The sequence below is a fragment of the Tribolium castaneum genome, chromosome 8, assembly GCF_031307605.1.
Source record: "Tribolium castaneum strain GA2 chromosome 8, icTriCast1.1, whole genome shotgun sequence".
Taxonomy (NCBI): Eukaryota; Metazoa; Arthropoda; class Insecta; order Coleoptera; family Tenebrionidae; genus Tribolium; species Tribolium castaneum.
In genome coordinates, this window is record NC_087401.1 from 14,315,799 (window position 1) to 14,342,156 (window position 26,358).

General features: G+C 30.6%; 6 protein-coding genes and 1 non-coding gene across 12 annotated transcripts in view; 3 read left to right on the plus strand and 4 right to left on the minus strand.

The window, feature by feature from the left end:
* Positions 1–2,463: 2,463 nt before the first annotated feature.
* PPP1R15 (Protein phosphatase 1 regulatory subunit 15) lies at positions 2,464–3,630 on the minus strand. The gene is made up of 2 exons (XM_962338.5): positions 2,973–3,630; positions 2,464–2,913 (listed from the first exon to the last, which is right to left on the minus strand). The coding sequence occupies exons 1-2, from the start codon at positions 3,402–3,404 to the stop codon at positions 2,698–2,700; spliced, it is 648 nt and encodes a 215-aa protein (XP_967431.2). The 5' UTR covers positions 3,405–3,630; the 3' UTR covers positions 2,464–2,697.
* Positions 3,631–5,702: 2,072 nt separating this feature from the next.
* Positions 5,703–7,511, plus strand: LOC655687 (acyl-CoA Delta-9 desaturase). The gene is made up of 4 exons (XM_008196494.3): positions 5,703–6,266; positions 6,329–6,665; positions 6,961–7,146; positions 7,208–7,511. The coding sequence occupies exons 1-4, from the start codon at positions 6,122–6,124 to the stop codon at positions 7,446–7,448; spliced, it is 909 nt and encodes a 302-aa protein (XP_008194716.1). The 5' UTR covers positions 5,703–6,121; the 3' UTR covers positions 7,449–7,511.
* A 954-nt stretch (positions 7,512–8,465) lies between these two features.
* Positions 8,466–9,714, minus strand: LOC103313389 (hypothetical protein). Its single transcript, XR_010335080.1, has 2 exons — positions 9,133–9,714; positions 8,466–9,085 (listed from the first exon to the last, which is right to left on the minus strand). It is a non-coding gene; the product is annotated as a hypothetical protein (transcript).
* A 1,465-nt stretch (positions 9,715–11,179) lies between these two features.
* On the plus strand, positions 11,180–12,890 carry LOC135266877 (uncharacterized). Its single transcript, XM_064358284.1, has 4 exons — positions 11,180–11,439; positions 11,492–11,685; positions 11,736–12,445; positions 12,510–12,890. Coding segments are annotated over exons 1-4 (1,269 nt in total). The 5' UTR covers positions 11,180–11,438; the 3' UTR covers positions 12,874–12,890.
* Positions 12,835–14,948, minus strand: LOC135266876 (uncharacterized). Of its 2 annotated transcripts, XM_064358283.1 has the most exons (5): positions 14,546–14,948; positions 14,361–14,493; positions 14,108–14,299; positions 13,411–14,054; positions 12,835–13,347 (listed from the first exon to the last, which is right to left on the minus strand). In XM_064358283.1, exons 1-5 carry the CDS (start codon positions 14,883–14,885, stop codon positions 12,914–12,916), a joined length of 1,743 nt encoding a protein of 580 aa, XP_064214353.1. In that variant the 5' UTR covers positions 14,886–14,948; the 3' UTR covers positions 12,835–12,913. The 2 variants fall into 2 exon arrangements, 1 of the variants encoding a protein (XP_064214353.1); XR_010335079.1 differs by having other exon boundaries at positions 12,835–14,054; positions 14,361–14,490; positions 14,546–14,936.
* Positions 14,949–15,497: 549 nt separating this feature from the next.
* On the plus strand, positions 15,498–20,007 carry ImpE3 (Ecdysone-inducible gene E3). Of its 2 annotated transcripts, none has more exons than XM_008196492.3 (4): positions 15,498–15,654; positions 15,701–15,996; positions 18,941–19,247; positions 19,592–20,007. In XM_008196492.3, the coding sequence occupies exons 1-4, from the start codon at positions 15,568–15,570 to the stop codon at positions 19,808–19,810; spliced, it is 909 nt and encodes a 302-aa protein (XP_008194714.1). In that variant the 5' UTR covers positions 15,498–15,567; the 3' UTR covers positions 19,811–20,007. The 2 variants fall into 2 exon arrangements, with proteins under 2 accessions (XP_008194714.1, XP_967178.1); XM_962085.4 differs by having other exon boundaries at positions 15,504–15,650.
* Positions 20,008–22,553: 2,546 nt separating this feature from the next.
* LOC103313388 (hypothetical protein) overlaps positions 22,554–26,358 on the minus strand; it is a 75,844-nt gene continuing 72,039 nt past the window's right edge. The window contains exons 1-2 of one of the 4 annotated variants that reach the window (XR_010335231.1): positions 23,112–23,168; positions 22,554–23,070 (exon numbers count right to left, since the gene is read on the minus strand). Coding sequence is in view for 2 of the 4 variants with exons in the window: in XM_008196491.3 (XP_008194713.1) it covers positions 22,747–23,058; positions 23,112–23,150 (351 nt within the window). In the remaining 2 variants the exon portion in view is untranslated. Of the gene's footprint in view, positions 23,071–23,111; positions 23,238–26,358 lie in introns of those variants that run through there. The other 3 variants (XM_008196491.3, XR_010335230.1, XM_064358522.1) reach the window with 3 other exon arrangements.

Here is a 26,358-nt window from a genome sequence, read left to right on the forward strand (position 1 = left end):
ATGAGCTCATTTCTGTGACGGATCTTCAGCAGAATTAATTTTCATGCATTTAATTCTTTTTAGATTAACCTGGTTTTGCTGCTCGATCTAATCGTTATCACAATAATAGAAATTCAGGTTTAAATGCACCAAATAAAAAAAATAAATAAAAAAATGTTTTGGTTACATGAGGTTATTCAACTTGTTATAAAATTACACTTTGGAACTATTTTTTCCGATTTTTTTTTAATTACAGTGTTTTTCAAAAAAGTTTAGTTTTTTTCAAATAATGACAAATAAAAATCTGTTCTAAAATAAACAAGCAAGGATAGATAAGTATCAATGGTAAAAACATATCTACTTCCTTAATGATAGGTAGCGTAACATTTTCTCACCAGTATATTATACGTATTTTCCGAGGTGGTTTTAATTACACCGACACTTAACCTTGTTACCTGTTGCAACCAAAATTATTTGCGTATTAGTTAATAAAATTATGGTTATTTTTTTCGTATTTTATTTGACCTCATTTAGAAGAAATATTGCCTAACTATATAGGTACTAGGTAGGTAATTATTTGGTCAAATATTCTTTAAATAAGTAAGAGAAATAAGGGCAAAAGTTTTACAGAATTTGTTATTTTTACTCGAATTTTCTTTTATGAAAAAACTATTTGTAATCCCACGTTCCCATTTTAATAACAATCGCAACGAAAGAATAAAATGGTTTAACAATGGTATAACGATTCTACTGATAATGTAAGTAATGTGAAGTTATCAGCTCGGAACTGCAAACGTAATTCAAGCCCTATTTGTTTTCAAAATAAAAAAATTACTAACCGTTTATTTTTTTAATTAAGGTAATTGATAAAAATGACAAGTTAGGTCAAGTCAGGTCAGGATTAAAATATTACACAAGCTTCAAAAAATTAGAAGCCTCTCTTTTTCAAAAAAAACTCTAAAGCAGGACCGTAATTGAAATTATAAAATTAAAACACGTACAGAAACAGAATAACAAACAATAAAAAATTGAACGCTTCCGTTTTTTTCCCATTAAAAATTGTGGTGTTTTTCTGAAATTTTTGTAGATGCAACCAAAAATATTAGGAATGTCTGCTACGAAAGTTGGTCCAAAATTTTTCAATCATCCTGTATTTTTTTCTGTTGGAAATTAAAAGTATTGAAAATTCCAATAAAATCGAGATACTTGTTACACTTTTTGAAACTAAATAAAAAACAAGTTTTGTTCAAAATCTTGTTTTATAGATTTTTGAAGAATTTAAAGAAATCCAATTTTTTTTTAAGTCATTTATTTCTTGACAATATCAAAATTTTGATAATTATAGCGAATACTAACCGTTACATTTTCAAAAAAATAAAATTGATGAAATTTTGATTTTGAATCTTCAATCATCAAATGCAACAAAAATTAATCACTTACAACAAAAAACAAAAATTTCGTCAAAAAATGCCGTTTTACTCAATTTGAGAAGGCGAATTCAAAAGTGCAATAAAAATGAGCTTATTGGAAGTTGACAGTTTCTACTCGCAAAGTAGGCCCGAAAAAAATCACCCTGTATAAGTTTTTATGCTCAAAAATAATTTTTTGTCTTAAAAAAACATGTGTAAAAGCAGTGCATTCGCAATTATTAGATAGTACTATCTGAAATTTACTTAAATACAAGCAAAAATACAATGTGTTCAAAAATGTTTGTTCATCAAGTTGACAATGGAATTCAAATTCAATGTGCCGCTTGATTCAAATAACTATTATAGTCTAAGTATTGTCATCTCTGTGAAATTTTGAATTAGCTTTTACTAATGTTTTTGCATTTTTCGACAAAGTTGTGTTTTATATTTCCATTATTTTTTCTTTTGTTTTTAGATTCAAAGCCTTTTTACATTATTTTGACGGCATTCATAATTTAAATTGAGCGGCACATTACGTTCAATTTTCATAGGTAACTTAATGAACAATCATTTTTGAACACATTGTACTAATTACACTTAACATATGAAAACTTGTAACTTGAATGAATTTAGCCAGAGTACTTGTACAGGCTAGACGTTTGAATAGGACATCTCCGAAACTAATTTTTTATGGCCTATTTTGAAGAAAAAGCAAAATATTATGTTTTTTTAATAATAAAAATACTATATTATTGTCAAAAATGTCACAGCCGCCTAATATTTAAAATAGTAAATTTAAAAAACACAACTGTTATATTTTTCGGTAAGAATTTTGAGCAAGAGTTCCTGAAGATATTATTTTCAAAATTTCTGGGAGTGAGAAATTGTCAATAAGTTATGCAACCAAAAATACACCAAAGCATTATTTTGCCCTCCTTCGACTTTAAAAAATCCATGTTCTGTCGGTTGCATACGGTAGTAGATGACTAAATCTTTCCAAAACTTGCGTCATATTCTTTAAATAAAGTAGAATGTCACCACGAAGGCTACATCCATTTATGGAAAAAAAAACAAATTTTTTGCTTTCGACATACACTTTATTTTTTTTATTTTTCACTACATTGTCAAAACTAAAGGAAGCATTAACAAACCCAAACCCTCCCTACCTAAACATAAAATTTATCTAAACCGACAATTCATAACAAATGTTACCTACAGCTAACCATATAATATAAAGTATTTACACTATATAATTTTAAACGAATCAGTCAGGATTATTATCACAGTCATGGCATCAAAAACTAGAATCTCAAAGTGCAGCAAACCTTTCTTGATAAATCTTCGACCTATGTTCATCACTGAACACATGACCAATAATTGCCTCAGTATTGCGTACACGTTTATTGAACCTATCTCTATCTCTCGCATACTCTTCCCAGGGACCTTTCCGGGCCGCCTGATAAGCAAACGACCACATTATCATCGGGTGAACTTCACAAAGTTTACTTTCTGAGGCGAATCGCACCTAAAAATTGCAATCAGTTAAATTAGTAAAAAAATCGCAGGTAATGTTAGCAAACCCACTTTTTTGTCCGGAACGAGGGAATCACACGAATCAAACCCTTCGGTCGTTTCCGACAGTTCTTCCTTCTCTTCGGCGAAAAAAACGACAAAGCTGTCCTCGCTCTCGCAGACTGACACTTGCCGCTGTCTTGCACTCTTCTGTTGCTTCTTCCTCCTCCGTCTCCGCTTTTTCTTCTTCTTCTTGCTATTGCACACGTGATTGATTTCGGGGTTTTGTTTAGTGTCCATTACTTGACTAGAATTTTCGAGCGGATCTGGTTTCGGCCGCGAAGTGTAATTATGACAGACGGTTGATTTGACTTCCGGTTTGAAAAGCGGGAATTGTTTGTCGGAAGCGACAGCTCCCAGGGGAAAGGACGTGTGGAAGCACGCCTTTTGCATCCCGAATTTGGGCTCGGGGATGGACATAAGATTCCACATGTTTGCCAACATTCAGTGACCGATTCGTCTTCGACACCAATGCAAATTCAAGTCTTTAAAAACACAGTGGGCTGTCCCGCCGAAATGTCCTTGAGCTTTTGGGGTTTGCCAAACTTTGTTACCGTTATTTATCGACGCACACAATGTAGGTTCACTTTCTTGCATTGATTTGGGGATTTTTGCTGAAATCGCCATCGTTATTACAATTATTTGCACTTTTCACTGATACATATGTTCACATGGCCATTTTGTTTTACAATAATGGAGTCCAGAACGTCGGAGAAAAGGGGAACGAGGATTGCCGAACGGGTCACGTGGGAGCCGAGAGGGGCCGAGTGGCACAATGACATGGGCGGAGTACGTGACGAAGGAGTTATTTTTGTTATCAAATTAAATGATTTTCGATAAAATTAAAAATATGTCCAAACTTCAAGCTTAGAACAAGTGATTCGAGTTATTTATGTTCGTGCAAATGTTAAATTTACTGGTTTAAATAAAAGATACATAATTTGTGCTTTTTTTCTAATATAGGTAATCAGTGATAAGTTTCTTTCAAAACATTCCGAGGATTTGGCTACGTGCTTAATCGATGTATTTTTCCAGTAATAATTTTTCCACACTTTCACTTTCAACGATCTATTGTGTTTTATCAGTCTGCTCATTACGTGAATGCAAATACAATCATAAGAAACATTAATTATTGATCTGAATAATAAAATAATTGTTACTTGTTGGAATTAAAACTTGCTATAAAGTTATAAATAACTATTATTCCTAAACTTAATCAAAAAGTATTTTTTGCTTATAGATCATTTTTCAAAGATTTCAAAAAGTCTTCGATTTTTTTTTTCATTTTTTTTTCACAATATTTCGACTATCATTAGTTCGTTAGTTTACAAAGAATAAAAGTTGGGGCAATATGTTTTCCGATGATGTCACTATCGTTGACTCAACATAAGAGCAATGGTTTCATTCATAATAAAATAATTATTACTCACTTATTTATTCACTAAACATTAATCACATACATATTATTTCAGTTTTGGCAAAAGTATAGATCATAGAACCTAAACTATTTACTCTAGGAAAAAACTAATTGGTACATCAATAAATACAATGTGTTTAAAAATGGTTGTTCATTAAGTTCAATATGGCGTTTCTTCCAAATGACTCTTGTTACTGCTATTGTAGTTTCCTAAATTTCCTAAATGACTTGATGAACAATCATTTCTGAACACTGTGTACTGTAATTTTCAAAAAACGATTTTTTCCAAATTTCGTCTAATTTTCGAGTTATTAAAAATTAGGCTCAAAAAAATTAATAAATCAAAAACTAAAAATAAAATTTCGGAAATAGTATTTTTTTAAGCTCATTAGGATGCCTTTTTAGCTTCTTACATGTCTCTAATGTTTTTTATAAATCAATTCAGAGATTGCTGTTAAAAAAATAAAAACTAAAAAAAACAGTTTTACAACAGTATTTTTGGCCATAATAGGATACAAATACAAATACCTAAACTTTAGAGGTTACAATACAAAAAATTACAACAACAAGAAAGTTAAACAGTCAGTTACAAGAAATAAGTACACGAAAAAAAAATAATTAGTTTGACTTTACGGAGTTTTCTGGGCACAGATCCAATTAAATTTTGAAAATAATTTTCATTCGAATGAAAATCTTCTCAAACATTTTCACTGACTTCCCTTCTTATTTCAAGGTCGAAAATTTATTTTGAACATTTTTTTAATATACATCCCCAAACATTTTCTAGCGGGTTTAAGTTAGAGCTATAGAGAAAAAAATAGAAATAGAAATAGAAATAGAAATAGAAATAGAAATAGAAATAGAAATAATAGAAATAGAAATAATAGAAATAGAAATAGAAATAGAAATAAAAATAGAAATAGAAATAAAAATAGAAATAGAAATAGAAATAGAAATAGAAATAGAAATAGAAATAGAAATAGAAATAGAAATAGAAATAGAAATAGAAATAGAAATAGAAATAGAAATAGAAATAGAAATAGAAATAGAAATAGAAATAGAAATAGAAATAGAAATAGAAATAGAAATAGAAATAGAAATAGAAATAGAAATAGAAATAGAAATAGAAATAGAAATTGAAATTGAAATAGAAATAGAAATAGAAATTGAAATAGAAATAGAAATAGAAATAGAACTAGAACTAGAAATAGAAATAGAAATAGAAATAGAAATAGAAATAGAAATAGAAATAGAAATAGAAATAGAAATAGAAATAGAAATAGAAATAATAGAAATAGAAATAATAGAAATAGAAATAGAAATAGAAATAAAAATAGAAATAGAAATAAAAATAGAAATAGAAATAGAAATAGAAATAGAAATAGAAATAGAAATAGAAATAGAAATAGAAATAGAAATAGAAATAGAAATAGAAATAGAAATAGAAATAGAAATAGAAATAGAAATAGAAATAGAAATAGAAATAGAAATAGAAATAGAAATAGAGTGAAAAGATTAAAATCTCGGACCATTTTTTCCAACATGATTAAACTGCGTCAAGAGTTTACAAATTCGGACGAACGTTACCTACGTGCCAATTTTAATGCCCTGCTATTAAAATACTTTAACCAAACCCAACTTTCTAACACTTAATAAATCCCTTAAGTATAGATTTTGCGATAATAGAAGTTTCCATTTCACAAAATTCAGTCTTTAGTCAACCACTATTCAAGAAACTACAAAAATGTTTTTACGTACAATAACATCCAAATTTTATTCAGACCAAATTGTGTGGCGTAATGTTTTTCTTTTGCTCATTCTCCACATTATTTCTCTGCAGGGTTGGTATTTTGTTCTGACAACAGCGAAATGGCCCACACTAATTTACGGCAAGTACCATATAATTTTTTTTCTTTTATTTTTTTTTATAACATTAATGTAAATATTTTAGGGTTTATTTTCGGGGCCTTGACTGGCCAAGGAATCACAGTGGGGGCCCATCGCCTGTGGGCCCATCGTTGCTACAAAGCGAAGCTTCCTCTAAGAATATTTTTGTGTTTTTTGCAAACTGTTACTTTACAAAATCCCCTGTATGAATGGGTGAGGGACCATCGAGTCCATCACAAATATACCGATACCAACGCAGACCCACATAATGCAACCAGGGGATTTTTTTTCTCACACATGGGTTGGTTGTTGGTACGTAAACACCCAGATGTCATTGCGAAAGGAAAAACATTGGATTTGAGTGATCTCCAAGAAGATCCTGTCGTTATGTTTCAAAAAAAGTAAGTCAAAAATTTTTTATTATGCTTAAATTTTTAATATAAAGATAAAAAGTTTTTCAACCCTTGAGAAAAGTTTAAAAAAATACAATAAGGTTTTTTCAAGATTTTATATATACTATATATACTATATATACTATATATACTATATATACTATATATACTATATATACTATAATATAAAAACAGTTTTTTTTTGAATAATCACAAAACTCAGATTATTTTTTTAAACCCTTTGAGAATATTTTTACAGAAAATTTTACAGTTAGCACAAAATTTAGTATTTATCTCGAGACAGGTACTACAAAATTATAGCCCCGGTCTTGAGCCTTGTCATACCAGCCCTAATCCCATGGTACTTTTTTGGAGAAGATTTATACGTATCATGGGTTACGACATGTGTGCTTCGCTACGTCATTACCCTGCATTCCACATGGGCTGTGAACAGTGTGGCCCATATCTGGGGCACAAAACCATACGATAAGTATGTTTAGATAATAATTGTAATTGGTCTTAATTTAATTTACAATTTCTTAATTTTTAAGAAACATTAAACCTACAGAAAATATCGCAGTGGCAATTGTTGCCTATGGAGAAGGTTGGCATAATTACCATCACGTTTTTCCATGGGATTATAAAGCGGCTGAGTTGGGAAACTACAGAACAAATCTTAGTACTGCTTTTATTGACTTTATGGCAAAAATTGGATGGGCCTATGATTTGAAAAGTGTCTCGCCTGAAATGTTGAGAAAACGGAAAATGCGGACCGGGGATTGTGATTATTAAAAAAAAAATACAAAATGTTTAATCTGTGATTAGGGAAAAAATTGTATTATTTGTAATTATAATTATTTGTACGACAAATAATAATAAATAAATTATTACTGAATTAGTTTATTATTGAACTGAATTAGAGAAACGACACATTTTATGTTTGGTTATCTATCATCATAAATAAAATGTTGGGATTTTATTTTAAGAATAGCATGTTGTTTTTGTTCTTAGTACACGCATTTTTAAAGTATTATTAGGGGTTATCTCAAAGAGTCAGTCTAGTGGGTTTTTACGAAAAAGGCACCAAGTAGCATCGTAAACAAATAAACCAACTCTTGAACTGTGATAAAAGACGTTCAGTTAAATATAAAAATGAATCAGATTTTTCTAAACAAATTTTTAATATTTTTTTTCTTCACCAACCGTCTCATTGTCTCCAAATTTGTCGAACACTATTTTTCCAATCTGCAATTTTGTTATAAATATCTAGCCTTTGAAAAAAGGCTCGAACAATTTTTTGTCAAATATATAAGTATATATATAAATAATATAAAATATTTATATATATATATATTATAAATATTATATATATAATGTCATTTTAATATATATATATATATATATATATATATATATATATATATATATCAAAATGACAGATTCGTCAAAATAATGAAAAAAAGCTTAGAATCAAAAAGAAAAAAATACATAACAAAAATTACGAAAATACACAAATCAAGACATATATAAATACACAATTAGAGCAAGCCTTGAAAGTGAAGTGTAACTATAACCACACTTTCAAATATACCATGCGATTTTCAAAAATTTTGATCTAGTTATCCATGACCCGATGTCCATTACGGAAATAAGATTCCAACATATTTTTTTTGAACACTTTGAACATATTGACAGATAAAGCGATGCTGAAGTTATTTACCACTGCTGAGGTAACTAGATCAAAATTAAAAAAAATTGTATGGTATAACTAGTTCAATTATTTTGTTCTTTTCACTGCTAAAAAACAACTTTTGGGTAATAACACGTTTATTCACAACAAAAATACACTAAGCTGGCGCTACTGTCGTTCCAGGATAATTCAACTGAGCTGCAGCACCATAAACTAACCCCACTAAACTCCCAATAAGTTCCATGAAAAAAACACCAATATTGGACGGACTGAAGCGACTTGCACTCGCCTCCTGTTTCCCACTTTTCACTGATGGTTTATTATAAAAGTAACCCAAGTTTTCCGTCAAATTATTATTTTTCCCCACATCCTCCTCAAACTCTTTATCAAAATCATCAAACTCTCGCTGAAAATCATCATCATTTGATGGCGTAGCTGAGTTTGTCAAACTTGTAAAAAATCGGTACTTCTGTATAAGTTTGTTAATTTTTTGCCGGAATATACCAGGTGGGGCATCGTTTGGCATCTCTTCTTCCACTTCGGGTTGTTGAAGACTGTCTTCCTCATCTTTGAAAAAGTCGTCATTATCTAGTTCGTCTTGAAGTTTTGCAGGTTGCCGTCGCAAATCAGCGATATTTCCTTGCGGTCCTGATGATGCTGCAGATGCTGAAGAGACGAAACTTGTCAACGCTTGGGGGGCATTGTACAAGAACGGTTTTGCAAAAATTGGCACAATTAACTAAAATTATGTAAAAAATATCACTTCTTAAATAAAAAAAAGCTCACCACTAAGAGAGAACCACTTCGAAGCAGCAACATAATGTCATCTGAAAAAACACCAACGCTTGCTTGACGATTTTGGTCATGCCCCCTACCACTAGATTGCTCAATTTTATAAAATGGGCTTTGTTCGTGAAAATCAACCTTCGATTTGAGATTTTCTATGACCCATATGTTTTGCAATAAATTTAAATAATCTTAGCGGTACTTATTGTAAATTTTATGGGTTGGTTGGTTGGTTGATTTAATCAAAATGTTTCTTCATCGTAAGAACTATTGGTTTGTGTGTTGTATGCGCGTACTTTTTTGTATGCAGGGAGGAGGTTCCGATTATGCACCACTCCAGAATTTTAATACGGAGTTGTGTAAGAGCGAATCGATTGTTTTTGTTCCATATTGCATGACCCCGTACTCGAGGTTAATTACTGTGGACCTATTTAGTACAGGATCCTTATTCTATTTAATTGTCATTAACACGCTGTTAAAATAAGTTATAAAAGCAAATTTCGTAATTATTTTACTTTTTCTGATAAAATTGCACTAAATGAATAAAAATAGAAACAATCCATCATTTACTTTAAATTTTTCGAAAAGACTTAATAATAATAGTAATATATATAATACAATTTTATATAAGTAATTATAAATAAATTATATAATTATACATTATATATAAATTATATTATTATTAACAATTAAGTGCATTTTTTACAAAACGTAAGAGAAACACAAGACCAATTTGTAAAAAAATCTACACTATTACAATAAATATTCCATGAATAAACAACATTATTAAAAGAAAAACGCATAAAAAATAAGATGTAGACTATAAAAGAAAGGTATTTTACGAAGGAAATATTATAAAACACAAAAATTTTAGTAAACTAAGAATATCAGACTGTTTGGTTTTTCTCTGGCTGAAAATGAGCTAAAACGTAGAAAAACGTAGAAAAACGTAGAAAAGTCAAGAATAATAAAATTTTCAAAATAATTTGTCTATTGTTCGGTCTGTTTCTGCAAAATTTCACACAGAAAGACTAAAAATTTAATTCAAAAAAGTGTTTTCAGAATTTAAAATGGAGAAAATAATAAATATTTTTTGTCAAAAATTTGTGTCTTTTTGGTTAAAAAGGACAAAATAATAATATTTCCAACATAATTTGTCTATTTTTCGGTTTGTTTCCGAATCTCAGATTTCAGAACGTAGTGCAAAGAAGTGTTTACCAAATACAATGTGTTCAAAAATGATTGTTTATCAAGTCACCTATAAAATTTAATCGCCTAATTTAAATTGTAAAGGCCGTCAAAGTGACAGATCCGTCAAGATAATATAAAAGAGCTTCGAATCTAAAAACCAAAGATTACACAACAACAAAAATCACGAAAATATAAAACACAAATAAAAACAAAATGAGTAAAATGTTAATTCAAAGATTTGCCAGAGATGACAATACTCAGATTACAATGGTGATTTGGACGAAGCGGCACATTGAATTTGAATTCCATAGGCGACTCGATGAACAACCATTCATGTACACACTGTACATACCTATCAAGAATTTTTTTTCGAAATAACCGCACAATAATTACTCAAAAACTTACAACTTTCGCCTTAGTTTTATTTCTGCAATTACGCTTTTAAAAATTAAAGAAATTTTACATATAAAAAATAAATAAATGTGCGTATTGTGGAAATGCCATCACCCAAGAAACTACCCCAATAACTTAAAAAAAATATAAAAAATTGCCATCGATCTGTGCAAACAAATACATGGTGTTCCATTAAAAAAAGTAATATAATATATAATATATAATATATAATATATAATATATAATATATAATATATAATATATAATATATAATATATAATATATAATATATAATATATAAAAAGTTATATAAAAGTAATTTTATAACGACAGTGTAACAATTCCGACCACTATTTTTAATATAGAATTATAGTTTAAGTTCCATTATTTTTTCAAATGGAATCTAATTATATAAAAATATATATAAAAACTATAACCTTGGTTTACCGTATAATAAAAATATATTACGCGCTATCAGTCGTGACGTCACCTCCCCACTCTTATTACGGTAGGTCAGTTGCTCAAAGCTAAACAACCAGTCTTTTACATGTGGTGTAATACGTTTTTCGGTTTTTTGGTTGTGTTTGTGCGTTAATAACGTGTCAAATAGCTGCAGCGGGTGTAATTTGTGCCACTAGAGACTTTAATTTAATTTAGAAGTGACTTTTTGTGAAAATACGAACTTTATAAAAGAATACAGGGAACCACGTTGTCGGTGAGAAAGTGAGTAAGCTTTAATTATACTTTGAGAAACTATTATATTTATGCATTTTAGTGGCAGAAAAGCACATTGTTAAGTTTCACTTTATTGCGAAATTTTTTGGGGACGGTAATCGCTTTTTAGTTCGGGGAGAAAATGCTTTTACCAGCGGTCACGTCACCAAATTTAGGTTTGATGGCACAGTACAACCGATGAGAATTTCTGCAGAAGTTCTACCGAGCATGAAAAAGCTAAATTATACTGTGGAGGTTTGTATTTATTTAACTGTTAGACATTTCTTCTACAAAGTGTGTTTTAGATTTCATATGACCTAGAAGAAGGGGTTAAGACGGCACATTGTACCTGCCCAAGGGGCAACGTGGCTTGCCATCATATGGCTGCAGCATTATATTATGCTCATTATAATGTAAGTGCTACTGACATTGAGTGTCAGTGGAGTGCCCCATCAAAAACAACACCACAAACAGAAGTCATTAAGTTAGCTGATGTTTACAAGCCGAAATTATCAAACTATACGGCACTGTCTAGGTCCTCTACTGAGGACGAAATTATTCAGTTCCGTGCCGAAATAGGCGTCACGAATGTGGTGGGCTTCACTTGGCTCCTAAGACCAGAAGCAAGTGAAGAAGCCAGAAAAATTATTGCAGATATCGAAGAAATTCTACAAAGCTTAGAATACGTGCAGGCCATAGACAAACAAAAGTTTCTTTTGGAGAAGTGCAGAATAGATGAGGCACGCATTAAACTGGTTGAGGCGTGCACTCGGGGCCAACATGTTAACGAAAATTGGCATGTAGCAAGGAAACATCGTTTAACGGCCAGCAGGTTTGGCATGGTACTATCTGCTTGCAGTAGACGAAGATTCCCACCCTCTTTATTTAAAAATTTGGCGGAAGGCTATTCGCTTGACAGGGTTGCTGCTGTGCAGTGGGGTAAGACCCACGAGAAGACAGCGCTCAGAGAATTTGAAGAAGCGACGAATCTTAAAGTCCAAGAGACGGGATTTTGGTAGGTCGAAAATAATTAACACGTATAACTTAGATGAATAATGTAATATTACTTTTTTTTGTAGGTTGGAAGAATCAGGCTTTTTGGGAGCAAGTCCTGATGGATTAGTGGAAGAAGATGGGATTCTCGAAATTAAATGCCCATATAAATATAGGGACACTGACAGTTTGTCTGAAGCCCTGAAGGATAAAAAATATTTTTATTGGAGGGATGAAAATGAGGACATTAATCTTAACAGCAATCACAATTATTACCACCAAGTACAGGGGCAAATGCACATCACTGGTCGAAGTATCTGCTACTTTGTCGTGTGGACACCAAAGTGCACAGAGATATTTCAAATTGAAAAAGATCCGGGGTGGTCAGAAAATATCAATATTTTAAAAGAATTTTATCTTGACCAATATATTTCCTTTATTTCACAATAATAAACTGTATATAAATAGATGGTTTTTATTTTACATTATTTTAATCATCACAATCCTGAAACAATTCTGCTACCTCTTTAATTAATGGAAATTGGAGGTTTGTTAAAGCGGCAGTCGCTTTAAAAACAATATCTCCATAGTGGCACAAAGACTCTGGCAAAAAATTTAAAATATGATAACATTTTAATCGGCGTATTGCCCTTTCGACGTGTATTCTTGCACGTGCAATATTTTCGGTACACTTAACTTGCTCTGGTGTAAATTGGACATTTGATAAAAAAGGTGGAATATTCAAAGTGACCCCTGGTGGCAGAATATTTTGGATCAAAAATCCCTTATCGGCTAAAATCATATCTCCAGTTTTTAACATGTCGATTATTCCACAATTTAAAACAACTTTTTGATCAGAAGTTGATCCCACGTATAAATCACTTACAAATGTGATGACACCATTGGGTGCAACTCCAATTAGCCCTTTGAAAGTATTATGATGTTTGTAAGTACTATATGTTAATTTCTGTGTTGACATAGACTTACGTGATACCACAGTGAAAATTTCGGTACAATCTAGAACTGCTCTACAATTAGTAAAATTGCTAAAACATGTTGGCAAGCAAGATTTATTTTTTTCGCGCGAAGGCATTGTCGTCATAAACTGTTTATATAAAATTTCATATATTACATGGACAAATGTTAAAATAATATTAGAAACTGTGCTTTGGGCAACCCCAAAGCGTTGCGCCAAATCAAGTTGAGGGAAATTGAGTCGTAATTTTACTAGGGTTAAAAAGAGTTGGTCAATTCTAGTTAACTTTTGGACTGTCCATTTGTGGTAATATTTTATGTCCAACTTTTCGATTAAGTGAAACAATGCTTCGAAAATCTGGCTATTGGGAAGACCGGTATATAAAACAATGAGTTTGTCATTTCCTTGAACATTTTCATAGCAAAATCGTACTGTCAGATATTGTATTTTTGCTTTAAGTTCAGCATTTTCCTTTTTGAGAAAATACATTTCTGCTTCAAGAGCCGCATGTGACACCAAGGGTGCTTGCACACCCATAGATTCTAACGGAGCATCTTGAATTATATCTGCTGGTGCTGCAACTACGGCTGTAGACGTCGATGGCACTTCCTCTAAATTCATTGTCGATGGTACTGTTTCTTCCGGTATATCAACACTATTCAAATGATCAAATTGTAAATCAATTTAAAACTAGGATTCACTTTTTACCTTAATGATTCAGCGGAACTAGAACAAGAAGGGAGTCCTTGTTTTTTCATCTTTTTTTTTTCTGGAGATTCCACTTGAAAATAGGCTCTTTTTGCGATATTGTGCAAAAATAATTCAGGACCATTTTCCTTTCTTCCATCCCGAAAATGGCAGCTGCAAACGTAGGCTCCTGGTCCGGGTTCTACATCTCTTCTACATTTAACAATGAAACAAGCAATTAAAAATTAATATCAAAACATCTATTAAAAATTACCTCAACAATTTTTTCCATAGTGCTCGTTCTTTTCCCGACTTAGGAAAACTAAAAAAATGGCATTTATCGCGAGTACTATAGTGTTTGCAATCTGGAGCCCAACACATTCCCATAGTTGTGATGTAAAAACCTACTACACATGAACTATCAAAGTATCGCAACAAAATATTATTCACAAATCATACCTAATGATGTACCACAAAAATGAGATAATGTCTTGGAAAAACAGAATTTTAAAAATTCAAGAACACGAAGATATGGAGAACGATCGGAAAAAACACGATAACAAAAGACACTCACGAAAGAAGCACAGAACTCACAACCCGTACTACTTTCAACCATGTATGTGCCTGAACCCTCTACCCTCGTATACCTGCTATTCATCCCTCGTGATGGGGGAGGGGGACAGAAAACAACCCGTTTATTGGGGTTGCGCCGGTTGCACCCCATGAATTCGTCATTCAGAAGAAATCCAATGTCATTAGTGTGGCAAACCATTTTTCCCTCAGTTTTAAAAGGCCACATAATAATTTACATCAATATGATGTCCAAATTAAGAAAAACTGAATTTTGAAGTTTGAGAATTTCAATTTTTTAAATCGTTTTTTTTTAATGATATAATCTCCAGTTGCCTCTACTAATTAGTTTTTAGTTGTGAGTGCTAATGATAACTCATTAAATTTAGTACTTCTGTGATTTATTTTTTGAAAAAAAAAATCGGAAAATCAAAATAGTCCCGATATTGTCCCTGCATTTTTGGAAGTGAATAACATCCAAAGAATTTTGTCGCCTGTCTAAACAATCAAATAAAAAAATATGTAAATATCCTCAAGTAAAAAAACGGCACATACTAAAAAGTTCATTAACACATCAAGGTTAATGTGATTCCATCAGTCTGTAGATCAAAACAGTTTAGAGCTGAAATTCCAATCCAAGCAACTCGTTTGAATAAAAATACAACTTCGAAAACTCGTCTTGATCATAATTTCGAATCCCTCTACAGCATGTTCCAAAAATACGCCAATACTCTGATTACTAAACCCAGTGGGTTACTGTGCCACATTTCCAATAAGTTCCAACTCGTACACATCTCCGTAACAAGAAAAACTCAAGTACCGCTTCCAAACACTTGACTCAAGCAAGTCCCAGCCAAAGAACAGTTATTTCCAGCTGTCCTGTATAAACCACAATTAGAGTGCCTTGGTCGATGAATGTTAAACAAGACAGTATGCTTCTGAGTGTCTGCACACTAAAATGTACCACATTTTCTTGGTGTTGTTCTACGCTCAGGCACGTAAGTACCGAACGAACTAACACTAAATTTACGCAAAACCCTCCAGACATGTCTGGGAGGACCGCCAAAGGTTGAAAATAAGCCCATGTTATTGGACTCGTTTATCCCTGCGAGTATGCAGATCATTGCACACGTTACCGAACTTATGAAATTTGATCTCAAACCTACAAGTGGTTCCTCCACCACTACCACAACGACAATGCGACCTACAAGACCTCACAAGCCCGGAATTTACGCTCCGGAAGCGCCACTAGGTCCGGAAGCGTACTTTGCCAAAGGGTTCTCCTATGAGGAGTATGTGGAAAGGCTCAAGTACCCCACCGGGTACAACTACTTTGACAGGTGAGGATTTTTAGCACTGCCTCTAACTGATATCCCTAACACTTTTACTGGAAAAAGCAGGCATTTATCTTTGTTTATCTCTAGAAAAACTTCTAGAACAAAGAAAATAAACCCCATTTGAATAAAAGTTCTGCAAAATTTTTTTATTTTTTTAAACACATTCATACTCGTTCCATTCCATCTTAACGGACGGGACATTTTGCACAAATTTTTTTTTCGAACAGTAGCAGCAGAAGTGATTTTTTCTTTATGGGAACTTAGTACCAGTCAAATTGTTTGCAACCTATAATTAGAGCCACATTTTTAAAATGTGAAATACGAGCAGGAAAAAGAAACTGATGACGGACGGGACACGTAAAACACCTCACATTTTTATTGTTGCACATTTTTTAAAGTAATAGTTTAAACTTTTGTGCAACGAGTTCTGATTAATTTACTTTTAGTTTACGTATGACGGACGGGACAAAAAATCTTGTGTGTAAAAATAGCTCTAAAAAATTGATTCAGACAGGTTTTAAGTGCTAAAGACTTTGAAAATATTAAAACTAGACAGTGGTTTTGTTTAACAACATTTTATGTTTGCGATAACGGACGGGACAGCAAAGGTTATTAAGATAAAAAAATAATGTTCACCGATTTCCATTTTCCAAACTACCAGAAACTAGAAAAAAAATCTTCAAAAAATATTCAACAGTTGTAGTACGTCAGTACTTTATGTTAGCGCCCAAAAGGCATAGTAATGTAAATTTTGGAATCCAATGAACTACTTCAATTTAAATAATTATCCACTTTCAAAAACTTTTTTGTTATAAAATACATTGAATATAAAATAAATCGTGTATTTTCAAGAAAACTTAATTTTGCCAAAATTATTTTGAAATTTTGATTTTTCGAGGAATGGCTGTTAAGTCGTATTTTTTTACATTTTAGGATGCAGGTTTTAAAACTAACGATTTTGATCTAACCTTTTAATGATCAATTTTGCTTAGCTTTTGAAATATATTTGAAATTTTTTCACAAAAACATGCTCTGGTACAACTACTTTGACAGGTTAGGATTTTTAGCACTGCGTCTAACTAATGTTTTAATAAAAGAATTTTTTTTTAAACACATTTATACTCGTTATGAGTTATTGTAATATTTATATACAGGCAGTCCCAATGAAAAAAACACTAAACAGCCATTCCATTTTAACGGACGGGACATTTTGCACAATTTTTTTTTTCGAACAGTAGCAGTAGAAGTGATTTTTTCTTTATGGGAACTTAGTACCAGGCAAATTGTTTGCAACCTACAATTGGAGCCACATTTTTAAAATGTGAAATACGAGCAGGGAAAAGAAACTGATGACGGACGAGACACAAAAAACACCTCACATTTTTATTGTTGAACATTTTTTGAAGTAATAGTTCAAGTTTTTGTTGAGAGTTTTGTGCATTAATTTACTTTTAGTTTACGTATGACGGACGGGACAAAAAATCTTGTGTGTGAAAATAGCTCTAAAAAATTGATTCAGACAGATTTTAAATGCTAAAGACTTTGAAAATATTAAAACTAGACAGTGGTTTTGTGTAACAACATTTTATGTTTGCGATAACGGACGGGACAGCAAAGGTTATTAAGATAAAAAAAGTAATGTTTACCGATTGCCATTTTCCAAACTACCAGAAACTAGAAAAAAAATCTTCAAAAAATATTCAACAGTTGTAGTACGTCAGTATTTTATGTTAGCGCCCAAAAGGCATAGTAATGTAAATTTTGGAATCCAATGAACTACTTCAATTTAAATAATTATTCACTTTCAAAAACTTTTTTGTAATAAAATACATTGAATATAAAATAAATCGTGTATTTTCAAGAAACCTTAACTTTGCCAAAATTATTTTGAAATTTTGATTTTTCGAGGAATGGCTGTTAAGTCGTATTTTTTTACATTTTTGGATGCAGGTTTTAAAACTAACGATTTTGATCTAACCTTTTAATGATCAATTTTGCTTAGTTTTTGAAATATATTTGAAATTTTTTCACAAAAACATGCTCTGGTACAACTACTTTGACAGGTGAGGATTTTTAGCACTGCGTCTAACTAATGTTTTAATAAAAGAATTTTTTTTTAAACACATTTATACTCGTTATGAATTATTGTAATATTTATATACAGGCAGTCCCAATGAAAAAACACTAAACAGCCATTCCATTTTAACGGACGGGACATTTTGCACAAATTTTTTTTTTCGAACAGTAGCAGTAGAAGTTATTTTTTCTTTATGAGAACTTAGTACCAGACAAATTGTTTGCAACCTACAATTGGAGCCACATTTTTAAAATGTGAAATACGACAGGAAAAAGAAATTGATGACGGACGGGACACGAAAAACACCTCACATTTTTATTGTTGAACATTTTTTGAAGTAATAGTTTAAACTTTTGTGCAACAAGTTCTGATTAATTTACTTTTAGTTTACGTATGACGGACGGGACAAAAAATCTTGTGTGTGAAAATAGCTCTAAAAAATTGATTCAGACAGGTTTTAAATGCTAAAGACTTTGAAAATATTAAAACTAGACAGTGGTTTTGTGTAACAACATTTTATGTTTGCGATAACGGACGGGACAGCAAAAGTTATTGAGATAAAAAAGTAATGTTAACCGATTTCCATTTTCCAAACTACTAGAAACTAGAAAAAAATTCTTCAAAAAATATTCAACAGTTGTAGTACGTCAGTATTTTATGTTAGCGCCCAAAAGGCATATTAATGTAAATTTTAGAATGCAATGAACTACTTCAATTTAAATAATTATCCTCTTTCAAAAACTTTTTTGTAATAAAATACATTTAATATAAAATGAATTGTGTATTTTCAAAGAAACTTAACTTTGCCAAAATTGTTTTTTTTTATTTCCTTACTATAAATTATCTTTTTATCTATATTTTTTTTATTAGATACAAGTTTCCAGTGGAGGAAGAAGGAAGAAGTCTTGGCGACGACGTACCTCAAGAAATCGATCTAGTTGTAGGTAAAAGATTAGGTGATTTATTAAGACTGGCTAACACTATTGAAGACGTAACCGAAGTTGAAGATCGTGATCGACAAGTACAAGATTTTACGAACTTGTACGACGATTCAGATTTTAGAGTTTTACTTCTGAGACAAAAGAAAAAACCACCAACTAGAGCCTATGTCTCGCTTTTATCACTTTATGACCTTTTGAACAAAGAGTCCAAAAAACTAGGTCTAAACAAATACAGCGTAAGTATAAACTGATTATCCAATAATTTTACTCCATAACTCTGTTAATTTTTACCATTATTTTATTTTTTTAATTTTTCCCAAAATTTTGTGTGTCTTCAAAGTTTGGCGATCAAACTTACAACCCGCCTAAAAATAAAACATCTTGCGTGATTACAGGACATTAGCATTATTACTTGTATTATTCGATTATCCTTGATAACAATTCTTAGTATAGTTAACAAAATTATACAACTTCCATTTTATTTACGTAGTATTTTAATTTAGATCAATCGATTGTTGGAACTTGAACACACTGAACTCCACCAGTGTATAGATGCTTGCCTACACGAATTTCTTTTCAGGGTTACTCTCAGAAAATCTTGACTGAGCTTGCGGAAATCTCCACAGGAACATCCTCTGATCAACTTCGTGCCGTCCTTTCAAAGGTGGTTCAAAGAAGAGACACAACTAATCCTTCAATTGTTAAACGAATCAATGATCTCATCAAAGACTTGGAAGAAAGTAGCAGTTACATAAACGCTGCGCTGCGATATATCCCTCCTTTACCCTTTGTTTTATAAAAAAATTGTATAGAATGAAATGATCGAACATTGGCTAAATTAATTGTAAAAAAATGTACATTGTAAAATTACTGTAAAAAAATAAATTATCTTGCCGAAATGTGATGGCTGTTTTGACTGCCTGGCTGGTACAATTTTGTGAATATGTATCATAATAGCGCGGAAAATGGAAATTAATAAAAGCAATATCAATGTTTCATTTGTGTATTATTTTACAATATTCAACAATACACTGATATATCTTTTCCAATCGAACGAAACAATATTTACGTCAATAAATTCCGCGTACGCTAAAATGCCGATATTTTGCAAATAATTTTGAGAAATTATAAAACTAGGTGTTTGGTCAGGTCAGGTCAGGTCACGTCAAAATTTTTGGGGATTTTAGCATTTTTCAACACAAGATTTAGTACGTTGGCGAGGTTTTTGCTAAACTCAGCTAAAAAAAACACTAAATATAAATATATATATATATATATATATATATATATATATATATATATATACTACATATACAAAGTGAGTCTGCTAAAGGTATTTTTCACTATACCTTAAAAACTAACAATGCAATATTCTATGCGATTATTATTTTTGTAATATAGTAAAAACATACTTTTAATAGACTTATCCTGTATATACGACACGACCTGCATATCTGAATAACCCTATATATTTTTTTAACAATATATAATTTACTTCTAGTTTTAAATATCACAATATGACAAAATAACAGTAAACAAACAAGAAAAAAAATTTTTTTGCTCACGTTAAAAAACTATTAACTTTTATGATGGAATTTGAAAAAAACCTGATACCCCTTAAATTAAAATTATGTCTAACTTTTTTGACATTTTAATATAAAAGAAATTGTTTCCATAGGTAACTATATTTTTTTTAAACTAATCAGATCTTACAATTTTTATTCATTATAATTATTATTATAATAATAACAATTATATAATTATATTATATATATATATATAATATATAATAATATTGTTATATATATATATTATTATTATTATTACACTGTCCTAAAATAGATGTGTTATACATATTTGAAATTTGAAATTGATTTTCAAAATAAAATATACAGGGTGCAAATTAAAAAAATTTCATCACAGAATAAAATTGATTAGGTATTATATGATTTAATACACTTTGTTTATAAAAAAATAAGAGCGAATATCAAACTAAAACACCCGGTATCCATTTGTTTATGTGTATTGTATGTAAGTGTATTTGTTTGTAAACAGATGAAGCGATAGGTACACAACATACATATTCATAACACAATTCACTGCAGAGTCTTTTAAAAGCAGAAAACTTGATGAGTTAAAACACTGGATTAAAGTCTCAGACATTATGCAAATTATTCACAGCAATGTAAACATACAAGTACGGAAAATACATTCCTGCAAAAAAATATACGAATATTTTACCTAATTGTTTCAGGCAAGATATTCAAAACTTATGTTGGAAGGTTATGCCTACAGGATTATTCAAAAGTATCGACGTTATATTTTTTAATTAATTGTCGAATTTGTAAATTAGTTAAATTATTGGTGATTGTTTTGTTATTTTATTTTTTTTAATATTAATATTTAATTTTTGAATTTAATATTTTGAAAACTTGTACAGGGTGATTCTATTAAAAGTATACTTTTACTATATTCGTTATCAAATAGTTTGTATTTTGAAAATAAAAAAATAAAAAATGGCAATTTTGAAAATAATTTAAATCGGAAACAAAATTTCAAAGCTCTAGCTAGCTATACAGGGTGATTCAAAAGCACCGGCCAATCTCTTGGGTACTGATAAAAGACATCAAACTGAATTAAAAGTTCCAATGACAAAAAATTGTTTGAGCCTTTTTTCACGAGATATAGCTCTTTAAAGTTAAATTTTTAAGTATACAACAACAGCTCTTGGAACTTTAAACATATGTATATCTGTTAAAAAAATTAACAATTAATGCCTTACGATGTATAAAACAATTAAAAACCTTGCAAATTCGACATCTTAGGAAACAAAAGACCAAAAATCGCTACAGTTGATAAGAAAAACAAATTACTGTAGCAACGTTTTATTTGTACACCATAGAGTTTTACAACAGATAATGGTGTTTAAGATAACCTGAGTTCATTTTTGTGCTTAACTGATCGTTTTTTGTCACCATACGAAAGTTCGTCCGTCACTTTTGAATCACCCTGTATTAGAAGTTGAAAAAATTAAAGTAAAAAAATCATATTTTAGATTTAATAAAAAATATAGTAATTTTAAAATGTAATTTTTTGTTTTTTATTATAACTTAACTAATTAAAAGAGGTCTTAAAAACAAACAGACAAAACATAAGAAATAAGTTAAGTAGCTAGTTGTTTGTACTAAATTACGGTCATTTAGATTGGAATGTGAAGTACGTAAGTTCTTACTTACCTTGCAAGAAAGCTAAAAATTTAATTAGGTATTTTTACATGTTTTACCACAAAATTCGATTTTCCGTAGTGTGTAAACAAGAAAAAAGCAAAAAATATCTGCCAAGTTTTTGAGTCAAGTTAATAATATTTACGCACATGTAAGTTTATGAGATCATATTATCAAAAAGGTCGCTGGTTCATTCTGTTGTGTCGCCTTGTTGTTATAAATAATGACGTTATTTCCCCAATTAGTAGCGATTACACCGATTTAAATAAATAATGCATACCTCTAGCCGAAAAACAAGTTTTTTCAAGATGATACACGTTCGTGGAAAAGCATTTATTTAGGTAAAAAGATAAAAACAGTAAATAGGTCTCTAATAAAGTAAAAGTTAAAATTATAAATTCAATGGTCTGATTGACCTGGTTAAATAATATGCACCGGTAACATAATAATATAGATCTTTTTATACGTCCAGTCATTACCATAAATAACGCGCAATGTCGCTCGATAAAAATCACTCCGTCTTTTTTCTATAAGCGAAAGGATAGTCCAGAGGGCCGTTCTGGGCGGTTCCGAACACAGCGCCATGAGGTCCTGTCAAATAACTAACACCTTTCTCGTGCAGCATTTCCCATAAATTCTGAGGATTGAAAAACTGAACTCCACCGTAATTCGGGTGTTTGGCCAAAGCGACGAAATTGGCAACAGTGTCCGTGATTGGTTTCAGCCAGTTGGTGGTGGGGATCAATTTCGGGGTGGGGATGGCATTCGGTTCCAAGTCCGCTTTCTGGGGAAGAAAAGTTGCGCTTTCTTCCTGGCCATAAACCTGGACCAAACACTCAAGAAACACTCAAACTATTTCATATTATTTTCACTTACTGAGATTATTATTAGGAGGATACCTATTACGAATTTCATGTTTGACTAGACTGGGCTAGCTTTGGCGAAAAACTGCTTTTATAGTGTGTTCAGTACCCTTATAAAATTTTGGAATAGATTAAAGCTTATTAGTGAATAATGGGGGAGTTGGGTAATAATTCTGGAAAATATGGGAGAAAGTCAAAATTCGATTATTTTCACGTAATCGCCACCATTTGGTGGCACAATAATGCATAATTAGGTAAAAAAATTTGTTTGGAAAACTGTCTGACGAAGAAAAAGTGCTTTAAAGCTCAAAAAAAAGAAATAATACAATATTTTGACTAAAATAGACGATTTTTTGACGCTAAAAAATTACATTTCTGGCAAAAAACACTAATAAAACTTAAAACAATGCATAAATATTAGCAATCTCTATCCAGTTATATAATTTTTCTATTTACATTTTTAATGCAATTTTTCAAAATAATTGCATATTTGGCTGAACACTTGCAAGATAATAATTTAATAATTATTTAGATCAATGTAGCAAAATATCACGAAAAAACTGTATCTTAAAATCGAAAAAGTGCTATAAAGCTCGAAAAAAGCAGAATTAATAAAATTTTTTTTGGCTTTTACTTTTGAGATGAGTTCGCAAAATAATTGTCTCTTTAGCTAAAAACCTATAAAACAAATGACATTTTTATATCCTATTTAGTAATTGTTTGTGTGATATAGTTTAGTAGTTTTTTCGGCAGTTTATTCTTTCTATAAAATTCTCTTTCAGTCTCAAAAATGTGTTAAACCTTTTTTAATGAAAGAGTAACATTATTTTCAATCTAATTCAACGATATTTTTGTTTATTTTTCAAAAAGTCTCGCATTTTTGGCTAAAAATGTATCAAACTAATATAAAAAATGTAATCTAATTACAGTAAAACCTCTCAACAACGGACACCGATGAGGAACCTTGAATTGTCCGTTGTGAAGAAGTGTCCACTAATGGGAGGTGGAAATTTGAATATAGGTTTTGTTAGGTTCTCACAAAAATGTCCGTTAAAGGAGGTTTCACTGTATTTTTTTGTCTAGTTTTGCCTTATTTAATTATTTTTTGGTTCAAAACTTGTTAAAACTTAAAAAAGTGCCAAAATATATATTATTTTTGATCCTATTCAAGTGTTCAACGGCTTTCTTATCATCACAAAATTTCACAAAATAATTGCGATTTTGGCCAAAAATTTGTTAAAACGAGTTTCAAAAAAATGTCATTTTAGATCAAATTTAGTGATTGTTTGGAACGTGATAAAGTGCTGCAACATTTGAAAAAGGCAACATAACATAATTTTGGACTCGATTTGGATAATTTTGGATTTATTTTTGACAAGATTTACTGAAATAATTGTGTTTCTGGCTAAAAAAATGTTAAATTAGTTCTGAACATGAAAAAATGATATAGTTTTTGTCCCAACTAAAAACAAAAAGTCACATAAAGAGAAAAATGTCATCTTTCAATAAGTAAGAGTGTGTTGTTATTATTTAACTCAGTCATTTTATTATAACAAAGGTTCATTGACACATTTCCATTAACAAAAAAGTTATCGAACTTTCCCACTATCGCAGAAATCAGTTGGACATTTTTGATTTGTTGTATTTCGTGAATCACGCGATAATTGCTTTCTTGGTTCCGGATTTGTGCTAGAGATATAAATATTTCCTGTTATTATACTGTAAGTTACAATGTATTACAATTCTAAGAAAATGTGGTAAATCAATTTTTAATAGACAAATATACGAGTACAAAGTTCTATTATTCAAGTATATTTTTTTTACTCAAATAGGTAGAAAAAGTTTACTAAAATTAACATGGAAAATATGCTGTTAGCTAGTTATTTGAGTTTAAAACTAAAGCTTAAATAAAAACATAACACTCGTAACAGCTACATCTATTTTCTTGAGGTTATTATCCACAAGTCCGGACTAATGACCAGACGTCTTTTAATCAATAACTAATCAAATATTCAGAAATTGTCGATACAAACATGCGTACTAAAGCCATAGTGTTAAAAGTTATCTATTCATTCAACTTTCTATCTCAAAACAAAATATATTGTTAAATTGTTATTGTTTGGTTAAAGTTAACTTTTTTTTCATTTTTTTGTATGATTGTCTTAAGTAGTCGATAAAAAGTTATTTTTAACTTTTTCGAATGCCTAAATTTAATTCCATAATTTATTTATCTTTTTCCTACCATTTTAACACATAGTTTTACCAAAAACGCGATTATTTTAAGAAATTTCATTCAAAATAAGCCAAAGTTTTGCCCCTTAGATGTTTTACAAATTTTTTCAAAAATCAGTTAAAAAATCGTTGCATTATTTTTTAGTACTTTTTCGGACCGCACTCAGTAGTAGTTTTTTTTGCTACAAATTAACCAAAAAATCATACAAAATTAAAATCCAAAAATAAATAATTTTTTGCATTTTTCGAGCATTTAAGCTCATTTCTGAAATGAAAACACAAAAATCACCAAATTTGGGCCTTTTTCGGAGGGCGCTTAATATTTTTAAGCTAAAATTGCAGTTTTCACAAGAGTTTGAAAAACAACTAGAACGGAAAATGAAATAATTTTGGAAAGTTTTTTGCCCAAAAACACAACTTTTTTTTTTAAATTCAATACAAATAAAGCAAAATATATATTCATATTCAGTAACTTTTTGTCAAAAATTACAAAAAAATTACTGACTTTGGTCAAAAATAGTGTTATTTGAACCTTTTTTGAAAGCTTAAACATTTTTGGAGCTAAAAACAGAGTTCAAAAATTGACAAAACTGGATAAAAATTGCCTTATTTTTTGTGAAATTTCAGTAAAGACAAAAATTGGGTCAAGTTTTCCTTTGAATTAGCTTTCCTATTATCTACATTTGTAGTCAGATAATTCATTATTTTAGCAAATTTCTCAAAAAGTGGCATTTTCGAGTCTAAACAGGCATTTAAGACAACACCTTTTTTTGCGAAAACTTCATACAGGGTGACCCACACAGGTGTGTTATCCTGTAGATCTATCGCACCTCTAGTTGAAACATTTCTGAACACTCTGTACAATTTTTTCATCGGTCAAGTTTTGCACAATAACTAACTCAGTGCAAAAATTCTCAAGATGTCATAAAATTCATATAATACAAATTCCTGACATTCTTGCAAACAAGCGTCGACCCCCCCACTCGCCAAAATGAGTTTTGAATTCTTTCATTTCGGCTGAAAAACAG

Coding starts and splice junctions, on each gene's coding strand:
- PPP1R15 (XM_962338.5), bottom strand. CDS start 3,404: ATGTTGGCAAACATGTGGAATCTTATGTCCATCCCCGAGCCCAAATTC. Junction 2,914..2,972: donor CCCTCGTTCCGGACAAAAAA/GTGGGTTTGCTA, acceptor TGCAATTTTTAG/GTGCGATTCGCCTCAGAAAG.
- LOC655687 (XM_008196494.3), top strand. CDS start 6,122: ATGTTTTTACGTACAATAACATCCAAATTTTATTCAGACCAAATTGTG. Junction 6,267..6,328: donor ATGGCCCACACTAATTTACG/GCAAGTACCATA, acceptor TAAATATTTTAG/GGTTTATTTTCGGGGCCTTG. Junction 7,147..7,207: donor GGCACAAAACCATACGATAA/GTATGTTTAGAT, acceptor TTAATTTTTAAG/AAACATTAAACCTACAGAAA.
- LOC135266877 (XM_064358284.1), top strand. Junction 11,686..11,735: donor AGCTAAATTATACTGTGGAG/GTTTGTATTTAT, acceptor AGTGTGTTTTAG/ATTTCATATGACCTAGAAGA. Junction 12,446..12,509: donor GTCCAAGAGACGGGATTTTG/GTAGGTCGAAAA, acceptor TTTTTTTTGTAG/GTTGGAAGAATCAGGCTTTT.
- LOC135266876 (XM_064358283.1), bottom strand. CDS start 14,885: ATGTGGCCTTTTAAAACTGAGGGAAAAATGGTTTGCCACACTAATGAC. Junction 14,494..14,545: donor TTTTTGTGGTACATCATTAG/GTATGATTTGTG, acceptor GTTCATGTGTAG/TAGGTTTTTACATCACAACT. Junction 14,055..14,107: donor AGTTCCGCTGAATCATTAAG/GTAAAAAGTGAA, acceptor TCATTTGAATAG/TGTTGATATACCGGAAGAAA.
- ImpE3 (XM_008196492.3), top strand. CDS start 15,568: ATGAATGTTAAACAAGACAGTATGCTTCTGAGTGTCTGCACACTAAAA. Junction 15,997..18,940: donor GGGTACAACTACTTTGACAG/GTGAGGATTTTT, acceptor TTTTTTTATTAG/ATACAAGTTTCCAGTGGAGG. Junction 19,248..19,591: donor TAGGTCTAAACAAATACAGC/GTAAGTATAAAC, acceptor ATTTCTTTTCAG/GGTTACTCTCAGAAAATCTT.